Source organism: Somniosus microcephalus, chromosome 17, assembly GCF_052327205.1.
Source record: "Somniosus microcephalus isolate GS21.2 chromosome 17, FLI_Smic_1.0, whole genome shotgun sequence".
Lineage (NCBI taxonomy): Eukaryota > Metazoa > Chordata > Chondrichthyes > Squaliformes > Somniosidae > Somniosus > Somniosus microcephalus.
This window is the reverse complement of record NC_141003.1, coordinates 59,605,991-59,633,654: the sequence shown is the minus strand read 5'-3', so window position 1 is coordinate 59,633,654 and position 27,664 is coordinate 59,605,991. Positions and strand designations below refer to the sequence as shown.

At 43.3% G+C, this 27,664-nt stretch overlaps 1 protein-coding gene and 1 long non-coding RNA gene across 10 annotated transcripts in view; one reads left to right on the top strand and one right to left on the bottom strand.

The window, feature by feature from the left end:
* LOC147105756 (uncharacterized) overlaps positions 1–9,913 on the top strand; it is a 49,851-nt gene extending 39,938 nt beyond the window's left edge. For all 7 annotated transcript variants that reach the window (XR_015081574.1, XR_015081575.1, XR_015081576.1 and 4 more), the window contains one exon: positions 9,590–9,913. This is a non-coding gene — a long non-coding RNA (uncharacterized LOC147105756). The remainder of the gene's footprint in view (positions 1–9,589) is intronic.
* The window catches only part of lhfpl3 (LHFPL tetraspan subfamily member 3), a 467,937-nt gene continuing 445,768 nt past the window's right edge, over positions 5,496–27,664 (bottom strand). For 2 of the 3 annotated variants that reach the window (XM_086010456.1, XM_086010457.1), the window contains exons 3-4: positions 18,704–18,731; positions 5,496–8,947 (exon numbers count right to left, since the gene is read on the bottom strand). In XM_086010456.1, the coding sequence (XP_085866582.1) occupies positions 18,715–18,731 (17 nt within the window). In that variant the 3' untranslated portion in view covers positions 5,496–8,947; positions 18,704–18,714. Of the gene's footprint in view, positions 8,948–13,443; positions 13,529–18,703; positions 18,732–27,664 lie in introns of all 3 variants that reach the window. The other variant, XR_015081573.1, reaches the window with a different exon arrangement.

Below are 27,664 nucleotides of genomic sequence, written 5' to 3'. Positions count from 1 at the left end.
CACTCGCCTCTACATCTTACTTCCAGGTGCCTCCAACCCCCGCAGACCTCCTTCACATCGCCTCCAACCCAGTGGGGATCTCCGAGGTCAGGAAGCCTTCACCTGAGAAGGCAAAATGACACTAATTCTTTTTCCTTGTTAAAAGGATTTAATCCCTTTCCCGCCTCCAGGGAACGGGACCCGAAGCAGCACATCTTCCCGCCTCCTGGCAAAAGGGTACGGAGGCGGGATGGGTGCGGGTTTGCCATCCACCCACTTTCTGCTACTTTACCGGCAGTCCCATCTCCTCGGGGCTGAGAAAATCCAGCCCTTTGTGTCTGTCTTCACGGAAGAAGATGCAAAAAACTTCCCGGAAATAATGGAAAACCAAGGGTCTAGCAAGAATGAGTAACTGAAATGAATTAGTATTAATTAAAATAAAGTACTGGAGAAATTAATGTGATTGAAAGCCAATTAAATCCCCTAGACTTGATGGCCTACACCCTAGGGTTTTGAAAGAGGTGGCTATAGAGATAGTAGATGCATTGGTTGTCATTTTCCAAAATTCCATAGATTCTAGAACGGTTCCCATGGATTGAAAGGTAGCAAATGTAACCCTATTATTTAATAAAGGAGGGAGAGAGAAAACGGGGAACTACAGACCAGTTAGCCTGACATCAGTAGTAGGGAAAATGCTAGAATCTATTAAGGACGTGGTAATGGGGCACTTAGAAAATAATAAAAGGATTGGGCAGAGTCAACACGAATTTATGAAAGGGAAATCATGTTTGACGAATCTGTTAGGTTTTTTGAGGTTGTAACTAGCAGAATAGATAAGGGGGAACTAGTGGATGTGGTATATTTGGATTTTCAGAAGGCATTCGATAAGGTGCCACACAAGAGGTTATTAAACAAAATTAGGGCTCATGGGATTGGGGGTAATAGACTAGCATGGATTGAGGTTTGGTTAACAGACAGAAAACAGAGTAGGAATAAACGGGTCATTTTCGGGTTGGCAGGCTGTAACTAGTAGGGTACCGCAAGGATCAGTGCTTGGGCCTCAGCTATTCACAATCTACATCAATCATTTGGATGAGGGGACCAAATGTAATATATCCAAGTTTGCTGATGATACAAAGCTGGGCGGGAATGCAAGTTGTGAGGAGGATGCAAAGAGGCTTCAAGGGGATATCGACAAGCTAAGTGAGTGGGCAAGGACATGGCAAATGGGATATAATGTGAAGTTATCCACTTTGGTAGGAAAAATAGAAAAGCAGAGTATCTTTTAAATGGTGAGAGATTGGGAAATGTTGGTGTTCAGAGGGACCTGGGTGTCTTTCTACATGAATCACTGAAAGTTAACCTGCAGGTACAGCAAGCAATTTGGAAAGCAAATGGTATGTTGGCCTTTATTACAAGAGGATTTGAGTGTAAGAGTAAAGACGTCTTACTGCAATTATACAGGGCCCTGGTGAGACCACACCTGGAGTATTGTGTACAGGTTTGGTCTCCTTACCTAAGGAAGGATATACTTGCCTTGGAGGCGATGCAACAAAGGCTCACCAGACTGATTCCTGGGATTGGCGGGGGGGGGGGAATTGTCCTATGAGGAGAGATTGAGTAGACTAGGCCTATATTCTCTAGAGTTTAGAAGAATGAAAGGTGATCTCATTGAAACATACAAAATTCTTACAGGGCTTGACAGGGTAGATATAGGGAGGATGTTTCCCCTGGCTGGGGAGTCTAGAACCTGGGGTGTCAGTCTCGGAATGCGGGGTCGGCCATTTACGACTGAGATGAGGAGAAATTTCTTCACTGAGGGTGGTGAATCTGTGGAATTCTGTACCCCAGAGGGCTGTGGAGGCTCAGTCATTGAGTTTATTCAAGACCGTGATTCATAGATTTTTGGGTATCAAGGGATATGGGGATAGTGCAGGAAAGTGGAGTTGAGGTAGAAGATCAGCCATGATCTTATTGAATGGTGGAGCAGGCTTGAGGGGCCAAATGGCCTACCCCTGCTCCTATTTCTTGTTATGTTAACGGTGTAATTTAAAAAAATGAGTTTTGCAATTTTGCAGAAATGTGTCTTTTGAAAGCTTTTAATAAAATTCAACTAAAATATAGTGTCGATTGTACAGTTGTTAATTATACACCAAAGATGAGGCTTCTTTTTAACTATTTACATCCTCGATGCATGCACAACACAAAGTATATCTCATTCACCGCCACTGGATTTAGGGGTTTCATTTTAAGGTTAAATTAAAATTGCTTTTGTTTCATGTTAGCTAGAAAGTTTTTTTTTTAGTCTGCTTTTTTTTGCCTTTTAAATTACTACTAAACTCAACAAAGAGTTAAGCCACTACTTTTTAGTAGGGCTGAATACATTTTGCAGTTTAGGCCTCCTAAATTCCACCCTTTTAATCTGATTTTAGGATAGGCAAAACATCCGGGGAACAACTTTATCTAGCTTAGAAAAATGGACACCATGTGGTGCACAGGTAGAAGACCATATGACATCACTGACAGTAATATACCTAGTTTAATTACTCAGCAAATTTTCCCCTCTCTAATTAATAAATGCCTGTTACAATAGCAAGAATTTGATACAAGCTCATTTACTGTTCATACAGTAATGTTGGCAGTAATTTGTAGCCCAGAGTCTATTGGAATGAAAGGGTGCCACCTTAGTAGAGACCAGATCCATTAAGAATAAAGTAATGTTGAATCAAGGGTGTTTAGCCTATGCACTCTAAACAACCAAGGGAAAGTTTAAGTGAATATTTCCTGATCTTCAAAAGGTGGTCGAGTAAAACTGCACTAATTTCAAATGTCAGTATCTTCACTATTTGAGTATAACTTATTACCTTCACCCTGCCCACAGCAGTTTTATGTGCAGTTTTTGAATTCAAAACCACCTGCTCAGTTTAGAGCTACATAACACTACCACAACTTACATTTACACAACCTTTTAACGTAGAAAAACAACTCAAGTACTTTAGAGGCATTATTAAAACAGAACATTGACTCAAAAGGAAAGATTGGGAGGGGTGACCAAAATCTTGTTTAAAGAGGTGGATTATAAGGAGGATCTTCTAGGAGCAGTGAGGGGTGGGGAGAGGTTTAGGGAGTGAATTCCAGAGTTTGGGGCTTAAGAGGGCTGAAAGTACAACTGCCAATGGTAGTGGTGAGGGAAGGAAGATATATGAGAAGCTGGAGCTGGGAATGGAGAGTTTGGCGAGGGGAGGGGGCAGAGGTTTGGTTTGAGGAGATTAGAGATGGAGCGGGGCAACTACATGGAGGGACTTTAAACACTAGGATGAGAATTTCAAATTTGAGGTGTTGGGAGCCTTAGGACCTTATACAGGCCATTGAGGACTTGGGTGAGTGGTCGTTGGTGTGGAATAGAATATGGGCAGTAGAGCTTTGGGTGAGCTGTAGTTTAAAGGGTGGAGGATGGAAAGTTGGCCAGGAAAGTGCTGAAATAATCAAGTCTGTAGCACCAGAGATATAAATGGGGGGTTCAGCAGCAGATGGGCTATGGTGGAGGTGAGGGTTCAGGAGCAGATGGGCTATGGTGGAGGTGGGGGTTCAGCAGCAGATGGGCTATGGTGGAGGTGGGGGTTCAGCAGCAGATGGGCTATGGTGGAGGTGGGGGTTCAGCAGCAGATGGGCTATGGTGGAGGTGTAGGTGGGGGTTCAGCAGCAGATGGGCTATGGTGGAGGTGGGGGTTCAGCAGCAGATGGGCTATGGTGGAGGTGGGGGTTCAGCAGCAGATGGGCTATGGTGGAGGTGTAGGCGGGGGTTCAGCAGCAGGTGGGCTATGGTGGAGGTGGGGGTTCAGCAGCAGGTGGGCTATGGTGGAGGTGGGGTTCAGCAGCAGATGGGCTATGGTGGAGGTGGGGGGTTCAGAGGCAGATGGGCTATGGTGGAGGTGGGGGTTCAGCAGCAGGTGGGCTATGGTGGAGGTGGGGTTCAGCAGCAGATGGGCTATGGTGGAGGTGGGGGGTTCAGAGGCAGATGGGCTATGGTGGAGGTGGGGGTTCAGCAGCAGGTGGGCTATGGTGGAGGTGGGGGTTCAGCAGCAGATGGGCTATGGTGGAGGTGGGGGTTCAGCAGCAGATGGGCTGAGGTGGGGGTTCAGCAGCAGATGGGCTATGGTGGAGGTGAGGGTTCAGCAGCAGATGGGCTGAGGTGGAGGTGGGGGTTCAGCAGCAGGTGGGCTATGGTGGAGGTGGGGTTCAGCAGCAGATGGGCTATGGTGGAGGTGGGGTTCAGCAGCAGATGGGCTATGGTGGAGGTGTAGGCGGGGGTTCAGCAGCAGGTGGGCTATGGTGGAGGTGGGGGTTCAGCAGCAGGTGGGCTATGGTGGAGGTGTAGGCGGGGGTTCAGCAGCAGGTGGGCTATGGTGGAGGTGGGGGTTCAGCAGCAGGTGGGCTATGGTGGAGGTGGGGTTCAGCAGCAGATGGGCTATGGTGGAGGTGTAGGCGGGGGTTCAGCAGCAGGTGGGCTATGGTGGAGGTGGGGGTTCAGCAGCAGGTGGGCTATGGTGGAGGTGGGGTTCAGCAGCAGATGGGCTGAGGTGGAGGTGGGGTTCAGCAGCAGATGGGCTGAGGTGGGGGTTCAGCAGCAGGTGGGCTATGGTCGAGGTGGGTGTTCAGCAGGTGGGCTATGGTGGAGGTGGGGGTTCAGCAGTAGATGGGCTATGGTGGAGGTGGGGTTCAGCAGCAGATGGGCTGAGGTGGGGGTTCAGCAGCAGATGGGCTATGGTTGAGGTGGGGGTTCAGCAGCAGATGGGCTATGGTCGAGGTGGGGGTTCAGCAGCAGATGGGCCATGGTGTAGGTGGGGGTTCAGCAGCAGATGGGCTATGGTGGAGGTGAGTGCTTTTGCTGAGGTGGAAATTGATGTGTTTTTGTGAGGTTGGACACTCAGCTTGGGTCAAATGGGAACACTCCTCTTGTTGGGATCTGTTCTACTTCTCTGTGTGGGGAGGAGAAAAATTGTGACCCCTGCTTGAAATGTGCGTGTGTTTAGATGCAAGGTGAGGACACAATTCAGTTTGGCTGTGGTTGCTTCCACCAGGCACAAAAATCTTTCTAGCCACTTACCAATTGGATATGATAATAAAGAGCACCTCTGGACTTGTACCCCAGCAAAGAGTAAATGCTTTCAGAAGTGGAGGAAAGAACATTTAAAAAGAAGCAAATCTTGTAATCTCCGGTCCTGATTTCACAGTCCAAGTGAAGTTGACTTCGTCTGACTGAGAACTTTTAAAACTTTTATCAGCTCAACTTTTTCTCCAGTATAAGGAGAGACTCAGAATCCTGGAGTTCTTTGTAAGTTGGGACACTCAAATCTCTAAATCCTCTGGTTGCACTTCTTAAACCTCCTCTGGGGAGAGGGAGGGACAAGAAACAGAAACTTGTACAATCACTAACTTTTCCTCTTCTCCCTCGCACAAAAAATTAAAGTGCTATAAAAACACCAAGTAATTATGAAGCAATAGGGCAGCCACGATTTCATCCACAAGGTTACTTTACTTACAGCAGAAAACACTGAAAAACAGACATTCAGCAAAGAACAGTATAGTGTACAGTACACAGGATTTAATTTAGCAGTAGATATTTCTGCTTTTTCAAAAACATGCACAACTTTGAAGGCTTCTAATTTATCAGCCTTTGTAGTAAAGGACTCTACATTAACTTTCTTAATCTATTTGCCCAGTGGAGTAAGCGATACTTTGAATTCAGTAACCAAAAAAGTGATAAAAGTGTATCCAGGTAACACATATTCTCTCTTTGGCATTACTAAATCAATTGAAAAACATTCTATGTTCTGTCATATGAATTGTTCACCTGACCTATAGCCTAGCAGTATGGAATTGTAAATGTACCTAATTCTTGAAGTATAATCAATGTAGAAACTCTGCTGGTCAGTGTCACATGCTTGGAAGTTTGTATTTCACAGTGCTATTCAAGAAGGATCTGAACATTGACCATACTGTCATCAGAGCATACATGGTTTTGAAAGTTTATATCACTGACATTGTCTCAAATTAAAAAACTTTTGCCACTTTTGATTTAGGCAGTGGTTTTTAAACATGTACACAAACCCTTTAGGGAACCAAATGCCCACAAGGTACTTGGCGGAGCTGAGTGGGAACACAGTTGATTGGTGTTAGAATGAGAGATTAGGCAGAATGAAAGACAAAATGGAAGTCTTGATTTTACAAATGTTAAACAATTAGTAAATATAAAATACTGCTGTCATTTTATTCAACACTCCTGTAGATAGTGGTGAAAATAAAAATCTCATTAGCGGGTGCTGCTTTATAAATTTTCAAGTCCTTAAGTCCTTTCGGAAGTTTTACAAGAGGCCTGGTCAAGGGAATGTATCAATATTTGTTGGGAGACCACGTCACAAGCGTGAAGTCCACTGATTTAAAACATACTGGATATAATTTCTGTGTCCTTTAGTAAAACTAGTGGTAATTTTGGTTATTTGCCACCTTCCATGAAGGTACAGAATGGTGATAGCTACTTGTTGATAAATGGGTATATGATTAATGCAGAGCTCTGTAGTGGAAAATTAGGCATACTTCTAGTTTTTTTAAATGCCTCTGGCAGAAAACTCCTGTTTATGATTTATAATGATCACACAGGATCTGTACAGCAATGTATAAAAGAGCAGTTTGGCACAATCACGTCACAGGCACAAAACAGCAACATTTTATAGCTCTGTCACTGCAAAGGCATACAAGTAAACAGCACATACATGACAGCTCTAGTTTTGAAGCAGTAAAAATAGAGCAAATTTTATGGCACAGTAAAGGTTGACTGGTTAAGAATGCAATTCTTAATTAACAAGCAAGAGTCTTAACATACTATCTAAAGCTCATGGTTGTTGAAGTATGCAACAAATATATTAACCCTTCTGAAAACTTCTATGCAACATTGTGCATGTCCATAGAGAGGTACAACATTCTGTATTGCTGAACGATAATGAGAGAATGATCAGATGACCAAAGATCATTTTATCTTTCATTCACATTCTCTTTTGTTGTCCTCTTACATTTTGCTTACCATCACGTGGGGGTGGCCAGGTTTCTCTCTGATGAATGATAATGCTACTCCATGAATTGATCAGCAGGAGGCACAATTCCATTTCTACAATGTCAATTCCACTCTCTCTCTCTCTCTCTCTCTCTCTCTCTCTTTCTTCCCTCCCCCCAACTCGCTCCCCATGTCTAATGGAGTACCTCATCAATATTGCACAGTGCTACATTTCGTAGACAAGCAGAAAGCTAACAAACAAGTGAAAGTAAGGTCATAAATTCAAGTACTGAGCTGCTTGTGATACTGGGGCATCAAACAGATTTTGTTTTCTCCCAGTATTATATTTTAATTCTAAACCTTATGAGTAGACAAATATAGTTCCTCACTGTCACAATCTATTGTACACCTTCATCCTCTGATGCAGTCTACATTGTTTATAACTTGCTCACTTAATACCATTTCTGTATTGAATACTTTAATATGGAAGCATTTTCTTCTGGAAGAATCAAGCTGTTAACCTCACTTTTTTTTGAACGCTGACTTTTCCAGCTTGAATGTGGAAGAAATTGGAACATATTTACAATGCTGGTCACATGTAATTGGTTTTCCCCCAGATGTTCTTTCTTCCATATATGATATAGCATATACTAATGCACAACGATTTTAGTGTGTTGTGCTGTTTCTTAGGGGTTGTACCTGGTACTGAAAATTTTCACATTTAACAATACTTGGGTTAGATGTGGTTTTAATGGGGCTGAAATACGACTGTTGTATAGCAGTGATTAAGGCTGGCGTCAAGAAAACTACTTGTGTTTAATCCTAGAAATGCTTCAAAAAGGTGTGCATCATTGCAAATGATGGACTGTATTTGTATAGAAGCTTCAAACTTCTGAAATACACATTTACTAAATTAATACATATTACAATATAGTGAATAACTTACTTGAACAAACAGCCATTTTAATCTTTTACCAGTTTGTGTAAATTGTAATATGCACTATTTGTCAAAAGACATCACAATTCTGGTAACATACATTTATATTATGATGATGATTACAATACATTGAGGTAGGCTGATCTCTTCAAGTAAGTTGGTACTTTTTTTGAAAAAAGTTCAAGAATAAATAATAGACAAAATGAAACACTAGACAGCAATGTCAGAGTTCAAGATAGTTCCAGAAATATTACCATCCACAGTTACCATAGCGACCGTTGTATCGCCGTGTTTAACGTACCTTGGTTCCATTCCAGTTCCACTCTGTTTAATTGGACCATCTTGTTTGATATACTGAGCTATGATGTGCAATTACCTTTATAACTTACTTGTTGCCATCTGTTTGTGTATAATATGTTGCCATCTGTTTGTGTATAATACATACCTCTTAAGACATCAGAAGCCAATAACTTACATAATGACACCATAAAATTAATCGTGACAAATGTAGATATTGTTACAACTATACAAAATAATTCCAGTTTATATTCAGTATGAATACATAATACAATCACTGCAAAGGAGCGCAAAAATCTGGATTTCAAGCCTTCAGCTGCTGTATTTGTTGTTGTACACATGATACAAAATGTTCACAGTACAGCTCAACTGTTCATTTAAGAGAAGTAACCTCAGGAAGCTGGATATGCATTCTCTTTCCCTCTGGAAGGAAGTTTCTCTACAAAATACATCTTGATCAGGACTCTGTATAACTCAAAATGGAAAGCAAATGTGACCTCCTGTGGTACACAAAGGTTGATGGTACTCTTGCAAATCCACAGTTCGTATCTTGTTCTTCGAACAGTTTATTGTTCAAACATTAGTTTGCCCTTTTACAGGAATAGTTGACAAATCTCCAGTAGAGCTTCCTTTTTAATTTGGTATGGATAAAGTAAGCAGTTACCTTAAAGTACCTCCAGTGGCTAGCACAGGAAAAACAGAAAGAGTGATCAATATTTGTGAACAGCACACATTAAATTCAGTTAAGATGTACACTTGTCAGTTGACCATGTAATGATTTACAAAAGTTTGCAATTGTAATAACATTGGGTTTAGGGATCAAAGTAACGCTTTTTTTTTAAAGTACGTGAAGTGTACAACTAGTGTGAAAAATCAGGAAAAAGCATGCCTGCAGTTTTATTCTTTTCTCAGTCTTCAGTTCATGAAGTAGGCATTCATTTTACACATTATAGTAGGAACTAGGTCCAGATAATATCCTGCATTCTAATAATGGAATTTCAAAATGCTGTTTAAACCCACCTATAGTGATAGGAGTTATCTGCTAATCTTCCACAAAGCTTTTTCTCCACTAATTGCTATTCTAGGGTAGGCAATATCAAGCTGGTCTAAACCCATTTGCTTTAATCAACTGTCATCTATTTCAGCATAGAACTTATTAGATTAAAGCTACAAAACGTATGTGGTATGAACTATAATTATAGTACAGGTATTTGTAAGTAATAAGAGGAACACTAATTGCATTGAATGTAGATAGGATCAAATTGGATGCAAATAAAAGTATAATATATGTAATGGCCACTTTCTGATCTGCTTTATGTTTTTAGTGTCAAAACATTGAATCAACTTTTGAGGCACTGGAGGACTGCCATCAACCATGGAACCACATCCCAGTATGAGTTCAAGAAATAATTTGTCAAGGAAGCAAATCAGATGGAAAAGTTAAAGAGACGTACAGGGCTTATACTGAAGAAATGAGTTTGTCTAACTGGTGGGGGAGAGTTTGACAAAGACCTAATGCTAATGAAAATTCCTTTCCGGTGTGGTCAAATACCTGAAACAGTTAAGAAGTTGTCTATCATTCAAACTTACTTGTACAGAAGAAAAACTTTGACAATGTAATATGAAATAAATTAAAAGATATATGAAAATTTTAGTGTCAATTTTTAATATAGAACTTTTCATCTTTCTAATATACCAAAATCTCAATTATTGATTTATCTGCTGAGATATTTTTAAAAATCTAAAAAGTCTGGTTTTCAATTAATTTTGCCAATTTTTGACTAAGCTGACAAATTGGTAGTAGCAAGACATTCCATCTCAGAAGGAAGACAAAATTAATGTCTGATTCAGACACAAATACAACTTATTGATCTCAATTGTAAAAACAACATTGATGACAACACCTGATCTCCTGGACCTGAAGTCCTGACTCCTGCTGGTCTCCTATTTTACATGAAATGAGTTTGAGCTGCAGTGCAAAAGTGCCCCTTATTTAGTCAAATTGCTGCTAAATTAACAATTTCACGCAGAGGGATTGTTAGTGTGCAAAACAGAAAAATGCCACATTGGTCCAGAAGTGTACACTCTTGAGGTTGGAATTAAAGCACATTAATAGGATAGAGTAGAGTGAACTTCATTCTGCATCTAAACTGTGCCATACCTGGGAGCGCTTAATGCGAACGAACACTGGGTGCCAAAAATGAAGCGTGTCCCATTTCTCAATGCTAACATCCTTCACCTAATCAGCATTACAGTTGGCCAAAATGTTGAAATAGATAGGTTTGAGAATAAAAATAAGAAAACCATAAAATAATTCTTTTGTGTGACCAGCTTCAGTGGAACATGGGTGAAAAATGAAAAACAAAGACTAAAAAACATAGATCTCTCTCCAGATAACGGCAGACATTGCAATGTCTATATGCATGAAGTGAATTGTTTAATAGAGATTTACAGGTTAATAAAAATGTTATTCCCGAGGTTTGATTTTGAACAATTTTTATCAATTCAGCTACATGAGCAACTACAAATTATCACACTTTAACCATATAATGACTGTACTAACTGCAAATAATTACTAACTGTGCTTTTACTTTTTTGTTGTCTTGGAACAACATGAGCTGATTGACTTTAAATATAATTCTGTGTTTACCTGACACCCATTGCTATTCACTACAAAGCACACTGGTTTATTTCTGCAATGCTACATAGTGTAAGGTTAAGGTAATGCCTGTACATGTACTCCACATGTAGACAAGGTTTGTTTTAAATATGTGTAACCAAATCTCTCTGCTGTTTCTTTTATCCTTTTAAAGTAACATTATAACCTCATTCTTCTAATCACATTATGTGCACTTGGGATCAATTTACAGTCAATGGATGTAATGCACAAATATGGGTGTAAATGTTTGTTAACAAGCTTCAGTTTCCATGTGGGCATTTCTCCATTCTCTGAGCACTCTATTGGAATCTGATACATGCAGTGGTGTCAAGTCATGTGGAAAAGAAGGGGTCAAATTGTAGTTCATGTAAGGTGCTAGTCCTTTGGCAGACAATGAATAGAAATGTTGAATGATGATCAGCTATGAAACCATGTGAGTCACTGTACTCTAAACTCCAACAATATTTTAGATCATTTGTGGTGTGTGTCACATCCTGTATCAAGTATGTTTGCTGGATGTTGGTTACTGTGTTTCTATACTGTAACGTATACATCATAGCTGAGATTTTCTGCATTGGCAGACATTGGCACAGGAGCCCTCCTTGGGAGAGGAAGGAAAATTGCTGTTTATTATCATAATGTCATTGCCAGTCTTGGCTGAGTGGTAGCAATCTAGCCTCTGAGGCAGAGATCCTGGGTTCAAGCCCCTCTCCAGAAACGTGAGCACATAATCTAGGCTGACACTTTGGTGGACCTGTCTTCTCAGGTGAGACATTAAACTGAAGTCCTGTCTGCCATCTCTGGTGGATGTAAACAATCCTCTGGCACAATTTGCAGAGCAGGGAGGTGTCCTGGCCAACATTTATCCCTCAACCAACACCCCCAAATAATCCTTTATCTTATTGCTGCTTGTGAGACTTCACTGTGTGCAAAGTGTCTGCTGTGTTTACCTACATTACACCAGTGACTACACTTCTAAAGTACTTCAACTGTGAAGCACTTTGGGATGTCCTGAAGTTATCAAAGCTGCGATATAAACACAAGGGGGGTAATTTTCACCGGATACTTTAGGCGCGAAAGAGGCTCCGAGGTGTCTAAGATAGGGTCTTGAGCTGAAACGCCAGTTTAGCCTGCGTTTTAACGCAAGACACCACCTTGGTAAAAGAGTTGACGCTAGGAACGGCCACCCGGAGAATCGCTAAGCAGCCGATTGCCGCTTAAATTGCCTGCTAGCGCTCATTAACGAGGCTGCACGGCATTTTGGTGGCTCGCGCTTGCCCTAATGCCCTCTCCTAACCGCTGAACAGGAGTAAACTAGTCATTGCTGAGGATTTTGAGCGCTACTTAAAGGTACATCACTTTTTACTGTTCACTTGCTGCTGGAGGTTTGAAGAGAATTTTTGAAACACATCAGGAGAATTTCTGGCACACTTTGTTAAGACTTTATCAACACTCTATCAACATTTATTCTGGAAATTCTCTAAGGACTTCACCTAAAAAGAGTGAGTGCTGTGCTACTCTACCTTATTGGACACCTTATAGGAGTCGCTAGGAGAAAGGGAGTGCTTGGTCATCGACATCTTGCTAGAGGTTCCCCCTTGGTCTGCAGGAGAAATTGGAGGAGGACAGGAAGCAAGGCAGAGCAGCACCAGTTGCTGCAGGAGAGGGGGCCAGGAGGGTGAGGTGGATTCCTTTCCCCCCGTGGGTACCGGACATCCTTCCTCCTCTGGGCTTCCTCTACCAGGATCCAAGAACCTGTGCACCCTTTCCCTGGGTCCCTGAGCTATCCTCAAATGTACCGCTGTGTGTCAGCCAGCCCACCCCACACCTTCTGTGGAAGTGGATGTGTGGAGCCCACGCATACTGCTCCACGAAAATTGCATCTAATCAGTGCTTGAGTGCTAAACCTGCAGGTGTCTTTGTTTTAGTGCCTTGAGGCAAGTTCAAATAATGGTCATCAGCAATTAGAACCAAAATTGTGTGCTAAACTCAGACTAGTCTTATTTGCACATCTTATTTGCCTGTTTTCACCCTTTCACCAAAATAACCCCCAAGACCTTTCTAAAAAAAAAAAAGTGGGTTTCACCAGTGCCTCCAGAATCCAGATAATCCCAAGTACCAATATGAAGATTGCCCCTGGAGGCAGAAGTTGTCCTCTTTTCTGGCCACCAGCAGGTTGAGAGGCATGGCCCCATGTATTTTTTTTTCCACTGTCCTTCCCCACTTATTGGCCAAGAACAAAATCAGGAAACACGACTGAAAAACTTCCTGCATGCGCTTGTTTTTATCTTGTTCTATGGCTATGGAATCCACCCACAATGTAAACAGGATGAACCCCACAGCAGCAGAACCTCAGGCAGCATTACACAACTGCAGCTTGAAGCAGTTTTACAGTCTTAAAAATTCAGAGATACATATGAAAAATGACATGCATACATATACCACCCCAACCAGAGCTATGGGAGAGGCGAAAAAACAAAACAAAAGGACAACTGCCAGCATCTAACTATGTTTGCTGACCGTGTTTTGCCTTCGGAAGTCCCTTCAAAGCCCAGCTCGTCAAGTGGGTCTTAGGACCTTCAGAGGGACTGCTGCTGCTGCATTTCTAATACAAACGGAATAATACACTTAACCACGGTAAAATACACTGTCCACTTTAAAGTATTAGTTTAAAGGTAAACTATCCCTCCTCGTCCTTCTTAACTTGTCTGCAGCCTTTGACACGGTTGACCACTCCATCCTTTTCCAATGCCTCTCCACCGTCGTCCAGCTGGGTGGGGCTGCACTCGCCTGGTTCCATTCTTATCTATCTAATCATAACCAGAGAATCACCTGCAACAGCTTCTCTTCCCGCTCCCACATCATTATCTCTATCCTTGGCCCCCGTCTATTTCTCATCTACATGTTGCCCCTTGGCAACATCATCTGAAAACACAGCGTCAGTTTCCACATGTATGCTGACGACACCCAGCTCTACCTCACTACTTCTCTCGACTCCTCCACGGTGTCTAAATTGTCAGACTGCTTGTCCGACATACAGTTCTGGATGAGCAAAAATTTTCTCCAAATAAATATTTGGAAAACCGAAGCCATTGTTTTCGGTCCCCACCACAAACTCCATTCCCAAGCCACTGACTCCATCCCTCTCCCTAACATCTGTCTGAAGGTTCACGAGAGTGATTCCTGGGATGGCGGGACTGTCTTATGAGAAGAGATTGAGTAAACTAGGCCTGTGTTCCCTTGAATTCAGAAGAATGAGAGGGGATCTCATTGAAGCATACAAAATGATTACAGGGCTTGATAGGGTGGATGCTAAGAGAATGTTTCTGTTGGCTGGGGAGTCTAGAACCAGGGGCCACAGCCTCAGGATAAAGGGTAGGCCATTCAGGACTGAGATGTGAAGAAATTTCTTCACATAGAGGGTGGTGAATCTTTGGAATTCTCTACCCCAGAGGGCTGTGGAGGCTCAGTCATTGGGTATATTCAAAACAGAAGTTGATAGATTTCTGACTAGTAAGGGCATCAAGGGATATGGCGATAGGGCCGGTGAATGGAGTTGAGGCAGAAGATCAGCCATGATCTCATTGAATGGCGGAGCAGGCTCGAATGGCCGACTCCTGCTCCTATTTCTTATGTTATGACCCTGAAATGAGCTTCCGACCACATATCCGCAGCATAAGAAAGACCGCCTATTTCCACCTCCGTAACATCGCCCATCTCCACCCTCGCCTCAGCTCATCTGTTGCTGAAACCCTCATCCATGCCTTTGTTACCTCTGGACTTGACTATTCCAATACACTCCTGGCTGGCCTCCCACATTCCACCCTACGTAAACTTGTGGTCATCCAAAACTCGGTTGCCCGTGTCCTAACTCGCACCAAGTCCCGTTCATAGAAACGTAGAAGATAGGAGCAGGAGTAGGCCATTTGGCCCCTCAAGCCTGTTCCGCCATTTAATGAGATCATGGCTGATCATCCAAATTCAGTACCATGTCCCTGCTTTCTCTCCATATCCCTTGATCCCTTTAGCCTTAAGAAATATATCTAACTCCTTCTTGAATATATTTAATGAATTGACCTCAACTGCCTTGTGTGGTAGAGAATTCCACAGGTTCACCACTCTCTGGGTGAAGAAATTCCTCCTCATCTCAGTCCTAAATTTTTTGTTTCTGTCTTTACGGTAGAGGACACTAAGAATATCCCAACACTGGACAAACAGGGGGCTCTAGGGGGGAGGAGCTAAATACGATTAAAATCACTAAGGAATTAGTACTCGGTAAAATAATGGGACTCAAGGCGGATAAATCCCCTGGACCTGATGGCTTACATCCTAGGGTCTTGAGGGAAGTGGCGGTAGGGATTGTAAGAACATAAGAAATAGGAGCAGGAGTAGGCCAATCGGCCCCTCGAGCCTGTTCTGCCATTCAATAAGATCATGGCTGATCTGATCCTAACCGCCAATCCACTATCACAGAACCATCTCCTGAATCTAACAGAATTAGACACATGAAATAGGAGCAGGATCAGGCTACACGGCCCCTGGGCCCACTCCGCTACCCACAGGGCCATGACCGATCCGAACCTAGACTCATGTCCAAATTCCTGCCCGCTCCCCGTAACCCTTAATTCCCTTTACTTCTAGGAAACTGTCTATTTCTGTTTTAAATTTATGTAATGATGTAGCTTCTACAGCTTTTTGGGGCAGCATATTCCATGGACCTACCACCCTCTGAGTGAAGTAGTTCCTCCTCATCTCAGTTTTGAAAGAGCAGCCCCTTATTCTAAGACTATGCCCCCTAGTTCTAGTTGTGGATGCATTGGTAATAATTTTCCAAAACTCCCTGGACTCAGCAAAGGTCCCGGCAGATTGGAAAACTGCTAATGTAACACCCTTATTTAAAAAGGGTAGTAGGCAGAAGGCTGGAAACTATAGACCAGTTAGCCTAACATCTGTGGTTGGTAAAATTTTGGAGTCCATTATTAAGGAGACAGTAACGGGACATTTGGATAAACATAATTTAATAGGACAAAGTCAGCATGGTTTTATGAAGGGGAAGTCATGTTTGACAAATTTGCTTGAGTTCTTTTAGGACGTAACATACAGGGTGGATAAAGGGGAACCAGTGGACGTAGTGTATTTAGACTTCCAAAAGGCATTTGACAAGGTGCCACACACAAGATTATTGCTCAAGATAAAAAATCACGGGATTGGGGGTAATGTTCTGGCATAGGTGGAGGATTGGTTAACAGAAAGCAGAGAGTTGGGATAAATGGTTCATTCTCAGACTGGCAATCAGTAACTAGTGGTGTTCCGCAGGGGTCAGTGCTGGGACCCCAACTCTTTACAATCTATATTAACGATTTGGAGGAGGGGACCGAGTGTAACATATCAAAGTTTGCAGATGATACAAAGATGGGAGGGAAAGTAGAGAGTGAGGAGGACATAAAAAATCTGCAAAGGGACATAGACAGGCTAAGTAAGTGGGCAGAGATTTGGCAGATGGAATACAATACTGGAAAGTGTGAGGTTATGCACTTTGGCAGGAAAAATCATAGAGCAAGCTATTATCTTAATGGCAAGAAACTGGAAAGTACTGCAGTACAAAGGGATCTGGGGGTCTTGGTGCACAAAACTCAAAAAGTTAGTATGCAGGTGCAGCAGGTGATCAAGAAGGCCAATGGAATGTTGGCTTTTATTGCTAGGTGGATAGAATATAAAAACAGGGAGGTATTGCTGTAGTTATACAAGCTATTGGTGAGACCGCACCTGGAATACTGCATACAGTTTTGGTGTCCATACTTAAGAAAAGACACACTTGCTCTCGAGGCAGTACAAAGAAGGTTCACTCGGTTAATCCCGGGGATGAGGGGTGGACATATGAGGAGAGGTTGAGTAGATTGGGACTCTACTCATTGGAGTTCAGAAGAATGAGAGGCAATCTTATTGAAACATATAAGATTGTGAAGGGGCTTGATCGGGTGGATGCGGTGAGGATGTTCCCAATGATGGGTGAAACTAGAACTAGGGGGCATAATCTTAGAATAAGGGGCTGCTCTTTCAAAACTGAGATGAGGAGAAACTTCTTCACTCAGAGGGTAGTAGGTCTGTGGAATTTGCTGCCCCAGAAAGCTGTGGAAGCTACATCATTAAATAAATTTAAAACAGAAATAGACAGTTTCCTAGAAGTAAAGGGAATTAGGGGTTACGGGGAGCGGGCAGGAAATTGGACATGAGTCTAGGTTCGGATTGGTCATAGCCCTGTGGGTGGCGGAGCGGGCCCAGGGGCCGTGTAGCCTGGTCCTGCTCCTACTTCTTGTGTTCTAATTCTGTGTTAGATTTCAGGAGATGTTTCTATTCACAGGGATTAGTGGAGACCTCGGGAACAGGCTGCCAGCTAGGAGTCCTTCAAGAGTAAATTGGGCCTGTTCCTGGCTGGGGTGGAGATCATCTTTTACAGAAGGTAAGTACTGCAGGAAATACAGGGCCAGAGTGATCTGGACAAGTTTCGATCGCCTAGATGGGTCGGAGAGGAATTTCCCAGATTTTTTCTCCCAAATTGGCCATTGGGTTTTTTATCTGGTTTTTCGCCTCTCCCGAGAGATCACATGGGTTCGGGTGGGATGGAGAGTGGAAGTAGATTTGAGGTTAGGATCAGATCAGCCATGATCTTATTGAATGGCGGAGCAGGCTCGAGGGGCCGATTGGCCTACTCCTGCTCCTATTTCTTATGTTCTTATGTTCTTAAATGGCTTACCCCTTATCCTTAGACTGTGACCCCTGGTTCTGGACTGCCCTGCCATCGGGAACATCCTTCCTGCATCTAGTCTAGTTCGCCCATCACCCCTGTGCTCACTGACCTACATTGGCTCCTGGTTAAGCAGTGCCTCGATTTCAAAATTCTCATCCTTATTTTCAAATCCCTCTATGACCTCACCCCATCCTATCTCTGTAATCTCCTTCAGCCCCACAACCCCCCCGAGATATTGCGCTCCTCTAATTCTGCCCTCTTGAGGATCCCTATTTATAATCGCTCAACTTTTGGTGGCTGTGCCTTCTGTTGCCGAGGCCCTAAGCTCTGGAATTCCCTGCTTAAACCTCTCCGCCTCTCTACCTCTCTCTCCTCCTTTAAGACGCTCCTTAAAACCTACCTCTTTGACCAAGCTTTTGGTCACCTGCCCTAACTTATCCTGATGTGGATCGGTGTCACATTTGTCTTAAAATACTCCTGTGCATTTCCTTGGGACGTTTTACTACGTTAAAGGCGCTATATAAATACAAGTTGTTGTTGTTGTTTGGCAACTCTTTGTTTGGGGATGTGAATTATCTTTGTCATGAAGATGCCAAACACACACGATACCTTTCAGTCAATTTATGACAATGTGTCATGCATTTGCAAAATGAGTAAAAAGATTCATGATATATGTGCCCCTTTAATAAATATAAATTTGAGTACAAAATTTTTACTAAATTCCAGTAACAAAGAATAAGAACATGAATCTGATGCTCTACACACACGATGCCAACCATTTATCATTAGCAGGTTCACAGGCAGAACAAATTATTGTCCAGCTAATTGCAGACTTTCCTAGTGCTGTGCAAAAATAGGTGGAGAAGACATCTCTACACTGGCAACTAATCTCTTCCAGATTAACCAGACAGGCATTCCCTTTTGGTGTTGTCATGCAGACTGACAGCAAACACAAGGATAACATGCAAAAGAATGCAAAAAGAGCCTCCAAGTAAAACTCAACCTGCAGAATCATAGTTATAAAATACATACCTCACTTTATGTTAAGCATTTCCATCATCTGTAAAACAAGGAGATATAAAAGGTTAATGATTTTCAAACCATAAAGTTAATGGCCTGGATTTTGCGGTCAGCGGCGAACGAATGGCGCTCGTTGTTCATTAAGCTTATAACCACCCACAGACTTTTCATGGGCTTTTCCGTGGTAACATGGTGATCGGGAGTCTGAAATAGCACGGCGCCCTCTACAGGGAATCTGGGTCCTGTGTGAACAGGACAAGCAACAGCGTGTCTCTTCAACCAATCAGATTGAAGAATCCTTACTGAGGCATGCAGTCTAAACCAGGAAGTGTAAGATAGAATATTTAATTCAATGTAAAATTATGTACAGAAAGCAAAATAAAGACAGGGAAAGAAAGATGGGAATAAGAGAGAGAGAGAGAGAAAAGAGACAGAAAGAAAAAGTAATAAAAAGATTTTTTATTCTAACTTATAAATCTGAAGGAAGGAGACTCCACACTTGTAAAAGTAAATTTTCACTGCCGGAGAGGTTGTTTGGCAGTAATTAAGACTTATCACGCTGTTAAATGTTCACTTACACTTGAATGAACAAGCCCTAACTTTTTCCAGCCTATTTAGTGAGTACCTAGTGTTTAAATACCGCAACTTCACGCCTTTCCATGTGTTTCAATGCCAAGTATCTCGGCGAGGTACCGGTGTAGTGAAGGATGTGGAGGAGCAGGGCAGCTCGGACAGCAACTTCCTGATTTCCCCATTTAACTGCGCTTGTGTGGACGCCGGAAGTAGCTGTCTGATTTACTCCTTAATAACGGTGAGCGCTGATCACCTCACCGTTATTCCTGCTGCAAAATCTGGGCCATTATTTTTCTCCTTTGTTAAGCGCTGTTATGAATTTGAGTCTGCCATGGATACCTTCTCTGGTTCAGTGGTGTCGCCGCTCCCATAAGTGATCTGACACTACTTTTATGGGAGTTGATTTGCACTGCTCTACATCTACTTGCTTAGTCGGAACCCGGGAGCGTAACAATGAAACTCTCACGATCTGGACCCAATGTCTGTTTTTCACATGTGTATTTCCTCAGTGTCTCCAAGGGAGATTGAGTTAACACAAGATGAGGCGAAGTTTGGTTTAAATTGTAAGCTGCTTTATTCCACAGTAAGATGAAACATACAGAATGATAGGTATGATCAGAGTCATTTAGTTCAATCAGTACAACTTATCATTCATGCAATGTTACAAATTAAAGAACACGCAATACTACTACCCCCCACTCTGGTGGGTGGATTTACTTCACTTTGACAGAATAATCTCTCTGCATCCTATACTACAGCCCAGTGCAGAACCTCCCTCCCTGTAGTCTTTTGTCTTATTTTAAACTTCTTGAGGTACTCTGTGGCCTAATTGTGCAGCCCCAGTTTCCAAAAGCTGGACTTCCTTTTGGTATCTGGATCACTTTTTGTAAATAAAAGTCTGACTGCAGCATCAGCTTTTAGTCAAAACTGGCTACAGGAAACTCTCGATTTACCGGCAAAATTCAGGAGTAGGTTCATGTAAGTTTTACTTCATATTAGTGGCCGTTCATGGATCTGTGGCCGTGTAACTGGGGTCCCTGCACCTGTTGCTATGCAACAGGGACGCCTGGAAGTGTGGCCGGGGTTCCTGCACCTGTTGCTATGCAACAGGGACGCCTGGATATGTGGCCGTGTACGGGGCTCTCGTACCTTTTAACTATACCTCTCTATAATCCGGACTTTTTGATAAACCGACACCACGCCAGTCCCGTCGGTGCCGGATAAAAAAGAGTTTCCTCTACTATTACTACCTCCACCCCGCCACCCCCCTCCGTAAGAGAAGAGTTCATCAGCCTAACTTGGCAATGACCACTGCAGAGTTAAAATGAATAGGGAATGTCAACTGGTCTTTTATTGTATCCAGGATGTTAGGTTAAGATCCCCTGTCTGAAACCTAATGCACAACTGTTTGTCCCACTGTCCTGTGATTTTAACCCCTTAAAGCAAGGTTTAACTTAAAAGCACATTTAAAAAAAATAACTCCTATCCAGATCCTTTACATAGAAAAATAGTCAAAGGATCCTGAAACGTGACAAACACCTTGGGACGTTGATGACAGTAAAGGCACTTTATGTGCAATTTGTTGCTATGCAATCACCTTACCAACATATTGTTATGTGAACAGCAGAGTGACTGAGTTAAATCAGGATCACTAAAGTCCTCTTTAATAGTAAAGTAAAAAGGTGAAGGAAAATTGCTTTTCATTATGTGAATGTGGAAAAACTCAAAAATAATTTGATGAAATGGCATAGCACTTTTACAAAAAGACCCGCTTTCCCCCCGGTCCCTTATATATTATCTCATGAAAACTAAACAGCAAGATAAGAGTGACAAACACTGGAGTACTACAACATTCCAACATTATTAATAGTCATTGCTATACATAGTTTCAGCACGCTGGACATGTTGTCCACATGTCAAAGGTTCCCAAAAGTGTGTTCGACAACTAGCTGATGACAGGAAAAGGACAGCAGGGAGTGAGAGGAAAAGCTTCAGTGATACCTGAAGTGAAGACTCAAAGAATGGGATGCTTATTCAGAACTTGGGAAAGTTTAGCCAAAGGTGCACTGTGTAGAAACCTGTTGTGAAGCATTGCACCACATACTTCGAAGTGAACAGAGTGTTAATAGCAGAAGAAGTGTCATCACAAACAGAAACAATTGGTAAATAGACAATAACGAACTTGTAGCCATCATTACACATTGTGCACTGATCTAAGGAGTTAATCCCATAAACCCCACTGACTATAACTCTTTTGTATACCTGTTTGTTGTGGTCATCCTGAACAACAACACCAATCTTCATTTCAAATATCTTGCATTATGTATTATCATAGTTCAAGTGACTCAAGTGAGTTAAATTCTAAATTAGAATAGTTTCATCCAATTTCTAACTGGATTGCTCAGCTTACAGTCAAGCAGTAGGGGAAATTTTTTGAGGATGTAACTGGTAGAATAGATAAGGGAGAACCAGTGGATGCAGTGTATTTGGACTTTCAGAAGGCTTTCGATAAAGTCCCACATAAGAGATTAGCGTGTAAAGTTAAGGCACACGGGATTGGGGCAAGGTACTGACTTGGAAAGAGAACTGGTTGGCAGACAGAAAGCAAAGAGTTGGAATAAACGGGTCTTTTTCCGAGTGGCAGGCAGTGACTAGTAGGGTACCGCAGGGATCGGTCCTAGGACCCCAGCTATTCACAATATATATTAATGATCTAGCCGAGGGAACTAGATGTAATATCTCCAAGTTTGCAGATGACACAAAGCTGGGTGGGCATGTGTGCTGTGAGGAGGATGCCGAGAAACTCCAGTATGATTTGGACAGGTTGGGTGATTGGGCAGATGTATGGCAGATGCAGTATAATGTAGATAAATGCGAGGTTATCCACTTTGGTGGCAAAAACAGGAAGGCAGATTATTATCTGAACGGCAATAGATTGGGAGAAGGGGAAGTGCAATGAGACCTGGGTGTCCTTGTGCACCAGTCGCTGAAGGTAAGCATGCACGTGCAGCAGGCAGTTAAGAAGGCAAATGGTATGTTGGCCTTCGTAGCAAGAGGGTTTGAGTACAGGAACAAGGATGTCTTGCTGCAGTTGTACAGGGCCTTGGTGAGACCACACCTTGAGTATTGTGTGCAGTTTTGGTCACCTTATCTGAGGAAGGATGTTCTTGCCATGGAGGGAGTGCAGCGAAGATTCACCAGACTGATAGCTGGGATGGCAGGAATGACGTATGAGGAGAGATTGGGTCGATTGGGCTTATACTCGCTGGAGTTTAGAAGAATGAGAGGGGATCTCATTGAAACTTATAAAATTCTAACAGGACTAGACAGACTAGATGCAGGAAGGATGTTCCCGATGGCGGGGGAGTCGAGAACCAGGGGTCAGTCTAAAGATAAGGGGTAAGCCATTTAGGACAGCGATGAGGAGGAATTTCTTCACCCAGAGAGTGGTGAACCTGTGGAATTCTCTACCACAGAAGGCAGTTGAGGCCAATTCATTAAATATATTCAAGAAGGAGTTAGATATATTTCTTAAGGCTAAAGGGATCAAGGGATATGGGGAGAAGGCAGGGACAGGGTACTGAGTTTGGATGATCAGCCATGATCTCATTGAATGGCGGAGCAGGCTCGAGGGGCCGAATGGCCTACTCCTGCTCCTATCTTCTATGTTTCTATGCAAAATCTGGTAGAGCCAGGCTTCTGCCATTTTGCTTTGCCACAAATTGCCGGGAGGTCTAAGAAAGTAATCCAAAGTGACTTTCCCTCTGCTTCCTCTCTTCAATCCCCGCTAAGACCAGTGGGAGTGAACCTGCATTTCACCTTCTATGATGTAACATGTCCGTATTTGAATGCATTTTCCCTTCGCACTTTCACATGCATACTTTTTAAATCAAATTTACAAAAGACGTGGAAGGTAGATGTGGCAGTTAATGGAAGATGTCATGTCACTGTTTAAAAAAGAGCAGGGGAGTTTTTCCAGTGTCCTGGCCAACATTTATCCCTCAACCAACACCGTTGAACAGATTGTCTGGTCATCTACCTCTGCTGTTTGTTGGACGTTGCTGTGTGCAAATTGGCTGCCATGTTTGCCGACATTACAACAATGATTACATTTCAAAAGTACTTCATTGGCTGTGAAGTGCTTTGGGACATCCTGAGGAGATGGAATGTGCTATATTCAAGTTCTTTCTATCTCTATTCTATCTATCCAAAAATGAATTCAATTGAGATGCAGTTTTAGATAATTGCCATAAGGTGGCACAGTCTTCCATTTTTAAATCTTCCTTTAAAATGAAAGTCTTATCATCAAAAGTGAAATGACTTTCTACAAGCATTAAGCAAAAGTGAAAGAATTTTAGTAACCATGGAATTCAGCAATTATGCATAGGGAAACTAAGCAAACTCTAAATTCAGCTTCTATTAAATGCAAGAATCTAATTTTCATTAATAAGTCATACATGACCATATTACACATGCAATAAAATAAAAGATAAATAATTATTTCTGCTGTTAACAAAGTACGATTTCCGTTTATTAACATATACTGTCAATGGTAGGGCTTCTATCTGAACAGAAATTGCATTTTGAGTCAGCCTTTTCCTTTACTATCTGAACTGTAATTTTGCGAGTCTGTTGAACAGAATCAGAAAAGAAACGGGGAATGATACTGGAGGCAAATATGACGTGATGAAAGTGAAGTTTAGTTTGAAAAACGGTCTGGGTTGATTTCAGAAGAAATTATACCAACTGGTGAGAAGATAGTATGCGAGCCCTTTAACAAAAAATAAAGCAAAGTCTGCTGCTTCTATCACAAATGACAAAAAGGTGATTTGTGGGACCTTGGTGTACGCAAATTGGCTGCCACGTTTCCCTACATTACAACAGCAAGTACAGTACAAAAGTGGCTGTGAAGGAACTTTGGGAGGTTCTGAGGTTGGGAAACGCGCTTTATAAATGGGAGTCCTTGTACAAAAACAAGAGGAGTGACAGGAGACTTGTGTGGCATGGTTCAGTTGGGCTGAAAGGATGTACAGCACAGCACAGACCAATGTAAATCTATGTAAGAGTGAAGTTCACCAAAACTATTGCGGTCAAGATCAATTTCTGATTTTTTTTAAACTGGCTGTTAGCCAGAAACAGCTAACATGGTAAAAGATGTGTTCAGCTGTGGGGAACTTAGCATCACAGAAATCATCAAGGTGCGAGACTTTCAATGGAATGAAAGTGATAAATTGTACAGCATCAGAAACAACTGCAATCCTGGAAGAAGAAAATATTTTTGTTCACAAAAAGCAGGGACAGCTGAAGAAATCCATGGCCCCATTTATATTCAATTGGAAGTTACTCTGTAATATTACCCAGTTTCCTTGCTATTGATTCTGTCCCATTTAAACTGCTAGGTGCATTTGGCAACAGTGGATAACTGCACATGTGCAAGTGTCACACATGCCCAGTTACTCTGAAGTAGCAAATGTGACTCTGAAAGCAACTGTGCATGGTGAGATTCTGACCGTGACTTTCCCAGCTGCCACATGTGCATTGCTGGCCTGTAGGAGTCCAGTGAGAGGTCAGCTTACTCCTACCAGCCACTGTTTATATTAGCCACCAATGGTATGAGGCACCCTGGAAAATCCTGTCTTTTGCATGTGATGTTAAACCGAGGCCCAGGATGCCTACTCAGGTGGATGCAAAGAAGAAAATTAGGGAAGTTCTTTCGGGGCCCTGGTCAATATTTATCCTTCAACCAACATCAGAGATTTCGAGCTCGGCACGACGCTGAGCTCTTTTTCCGCCGCCTTCGTCTCCGTGCCCACTTCTTTGGTCAGGAGTCTTCCCCCCGCACGGCTGACCCTTTCTCCCGCTTTCAGGATTCTCGTTCTACCTGGACCCCTCCCTCTGGCCTCTTAACCTCTCTAGATCTTTTCATTGCAAACTGCCGCCGTGACATCGGCCGTCTCCATTTCTCTGCTCCCCTCACTCACTCCAACCTACCTCCCTCTGAACTTGCAGCACTCCATTTTCTCAGATCCAACCCCAACACTGTCATTAAACCTGCTGACAAGGGTGGTGCTGTTGTTGTTTGCCGAACCGACCTCTACCTAGCGGAAGCTGAACGCCAACTCTCCGGCACCTCCTCCTAACTCCGCCTGGACCATGATCCCACTACCGAATATCAAGCCACCGTTTCCAAGACTGTCACTGACCTCGTCTCCTCTGGAGATCTTTCCCCCACGGCCACCAACCTCATAGTTCCCCAACCCCGCACAGCCCGCTTCTACCTCCTTCCCAAGATCCACAAACAGGACTGTCCCGGTAGACCCATCGTTTCAGCCTGTTCTTGCCCCAGGAACTTACCTCTTCCTATCGCGACTCTATTTTTTCTCCCCTTGTCCAGTCTCTTCCCACCTACATCCTCGACTCTTCCGACGCCCTCCGCCACTTTGACAGTTTCCAGTTTCCTGGCCCCAACCACCTCCTTTTCACCATGGACATACAATCCCTCTACACCTCCATCCCCCACCAGGATGGCCTGAGGGCGCTCCGCTCCTTCCTTGAACAGAGGCCCGACCAGTCCCCATCCACCACCACCCTCCTCCGCCTGGCTGAACTTGTTCTCACATTGAACAACTTCTCCTTTGACTCCACTCACTTCCTCCAAATCAAAGGTGTTGCTATGGGAACCTGCATGGGTCCTAGCTATGCCTGCCTTTTCGTGGGATATGTGGAACACTCTTTGTTCCAGTCCTACTCAGGTCCCCTCCCTCACCTCTTTCTCCGGTACATTGATGACTGTATCAGTGCTGTTTCTTGCTCTCATCCTGAACTAGATAATTTCATTCACTTTGATTCCAATTTCCACCCTTCCCTCACCTTCACATGGTCCATCTCCGACTCTTCCCTTCCCTTCCTCAGCGTCTCCGTCTTCATATCTGGGGATAGGTTATTGACCAACATTCACTACAAGCCCACTGACTCCCACAGCTACCTGGACTACACTTCCTCCCACCCCGCTTCCTGTAAGGATTCTATTCCATTCTCCCAGTTTCTCCGTCTCCACCGCATCTGCTCTGATGATGCCACCTTCCATAGCAGTGCTTCCAACATGTCTTCCTTTTTCCTTAACCGAGGATTCCCCTCTACTGTGGTTGACACGGCCCTTGACCGTGTCCGTTCTATCTCCCGCATTTCTGCCCTCACCCCTGCCCTCCCTCCCGGAACCACGATAGAGTTCCCTTTGTCCACACCTTTCACACCACCAGCCTCCACATTCAATGGACCATCTCTGCCATTTCCGCCACATCCAGCGTGATCCCACCACCAAACACATCTTCCCCTCCCCTCCCCTTTCAGCATTCCGAAGGGACCGCTCCCTCCGCGACACCCTGGTCCACTCCTCTATCACCCCCAACACCCCTTCCCCTTCGCCCGGCACCTTCCCGTGCAAGCGCAGGAGATGCAACACATGCCCTTATACCTCCCCCCTTCCCACTGTCCAGGGCCCCAAACACCCCTTCCAGGTGAAACTGCGACTTACTTGTACTTCTTGCAATTTAGTATACTGTATTCGCTGCTTACAATGCGGTCTCCTCTACACTGGGGAGACCAAACGCAGATTGGGCGACCGCTTTGCGGAACACCTCCGTTCAGTCCGTAAGGGGGACCCCGAGCTTCCGGTCGCCTGTCACTTTAATTCACCGCTCCACTCCCACTCAGACCTCACTGTCCTCGGCCTCTTGCATTGTTCCACTGAAGCTCAGCGTGAGCTCGAGGAACAGCACCTCATCTTTCGATTAGACACTTTGCAGCCTTCCAGACTCAACATAGAGTTCAACAATTTCAGATCATAACCTCGGCCCCTATCCTATATATATTTTTTATTCACACTTTTTGTTTGTGCCTTTTGTTCTTCTCTCCCACATGGCAGCTGTCTTTCATTCTGCCAGCGCAATTCACTCCTCATCTAGAGCCATCCTTTGTTTCTTAACCTGTCCCATTACCATCTCCTTTTGCCTTGAATATCTCTTAATGTCTCTTAATCTCTCCTGCCTTCTATCCTATCACAGACCTTCCCTTTTGTTCTTTCACCCCCTCCCCCCTTTCCCAGCCCCTACACTTGCTTAAAAATCTGTTCCATTTCCTGCTTTTTTCCAGTTCTGATGAAAGGTCATTGACCTGAAACGTTAACTCTGTTTCTCTCTTCACAGATGCTGCCTGACCTGCTGAGTATCTCCAGCATTTTCTGTTTTTATTTCAGATTTCCAGCATCTGCAGTATTTTCTTTTTGTATCACAGATTATCTGATCATTTATCTCACTGCTGTTTGTGGGACTTTGCTGTGTGCAAATTGGCTGCTGCGTTTGCCTACTTAACAACAGTATGTAAACTTCAAATACTTCATCG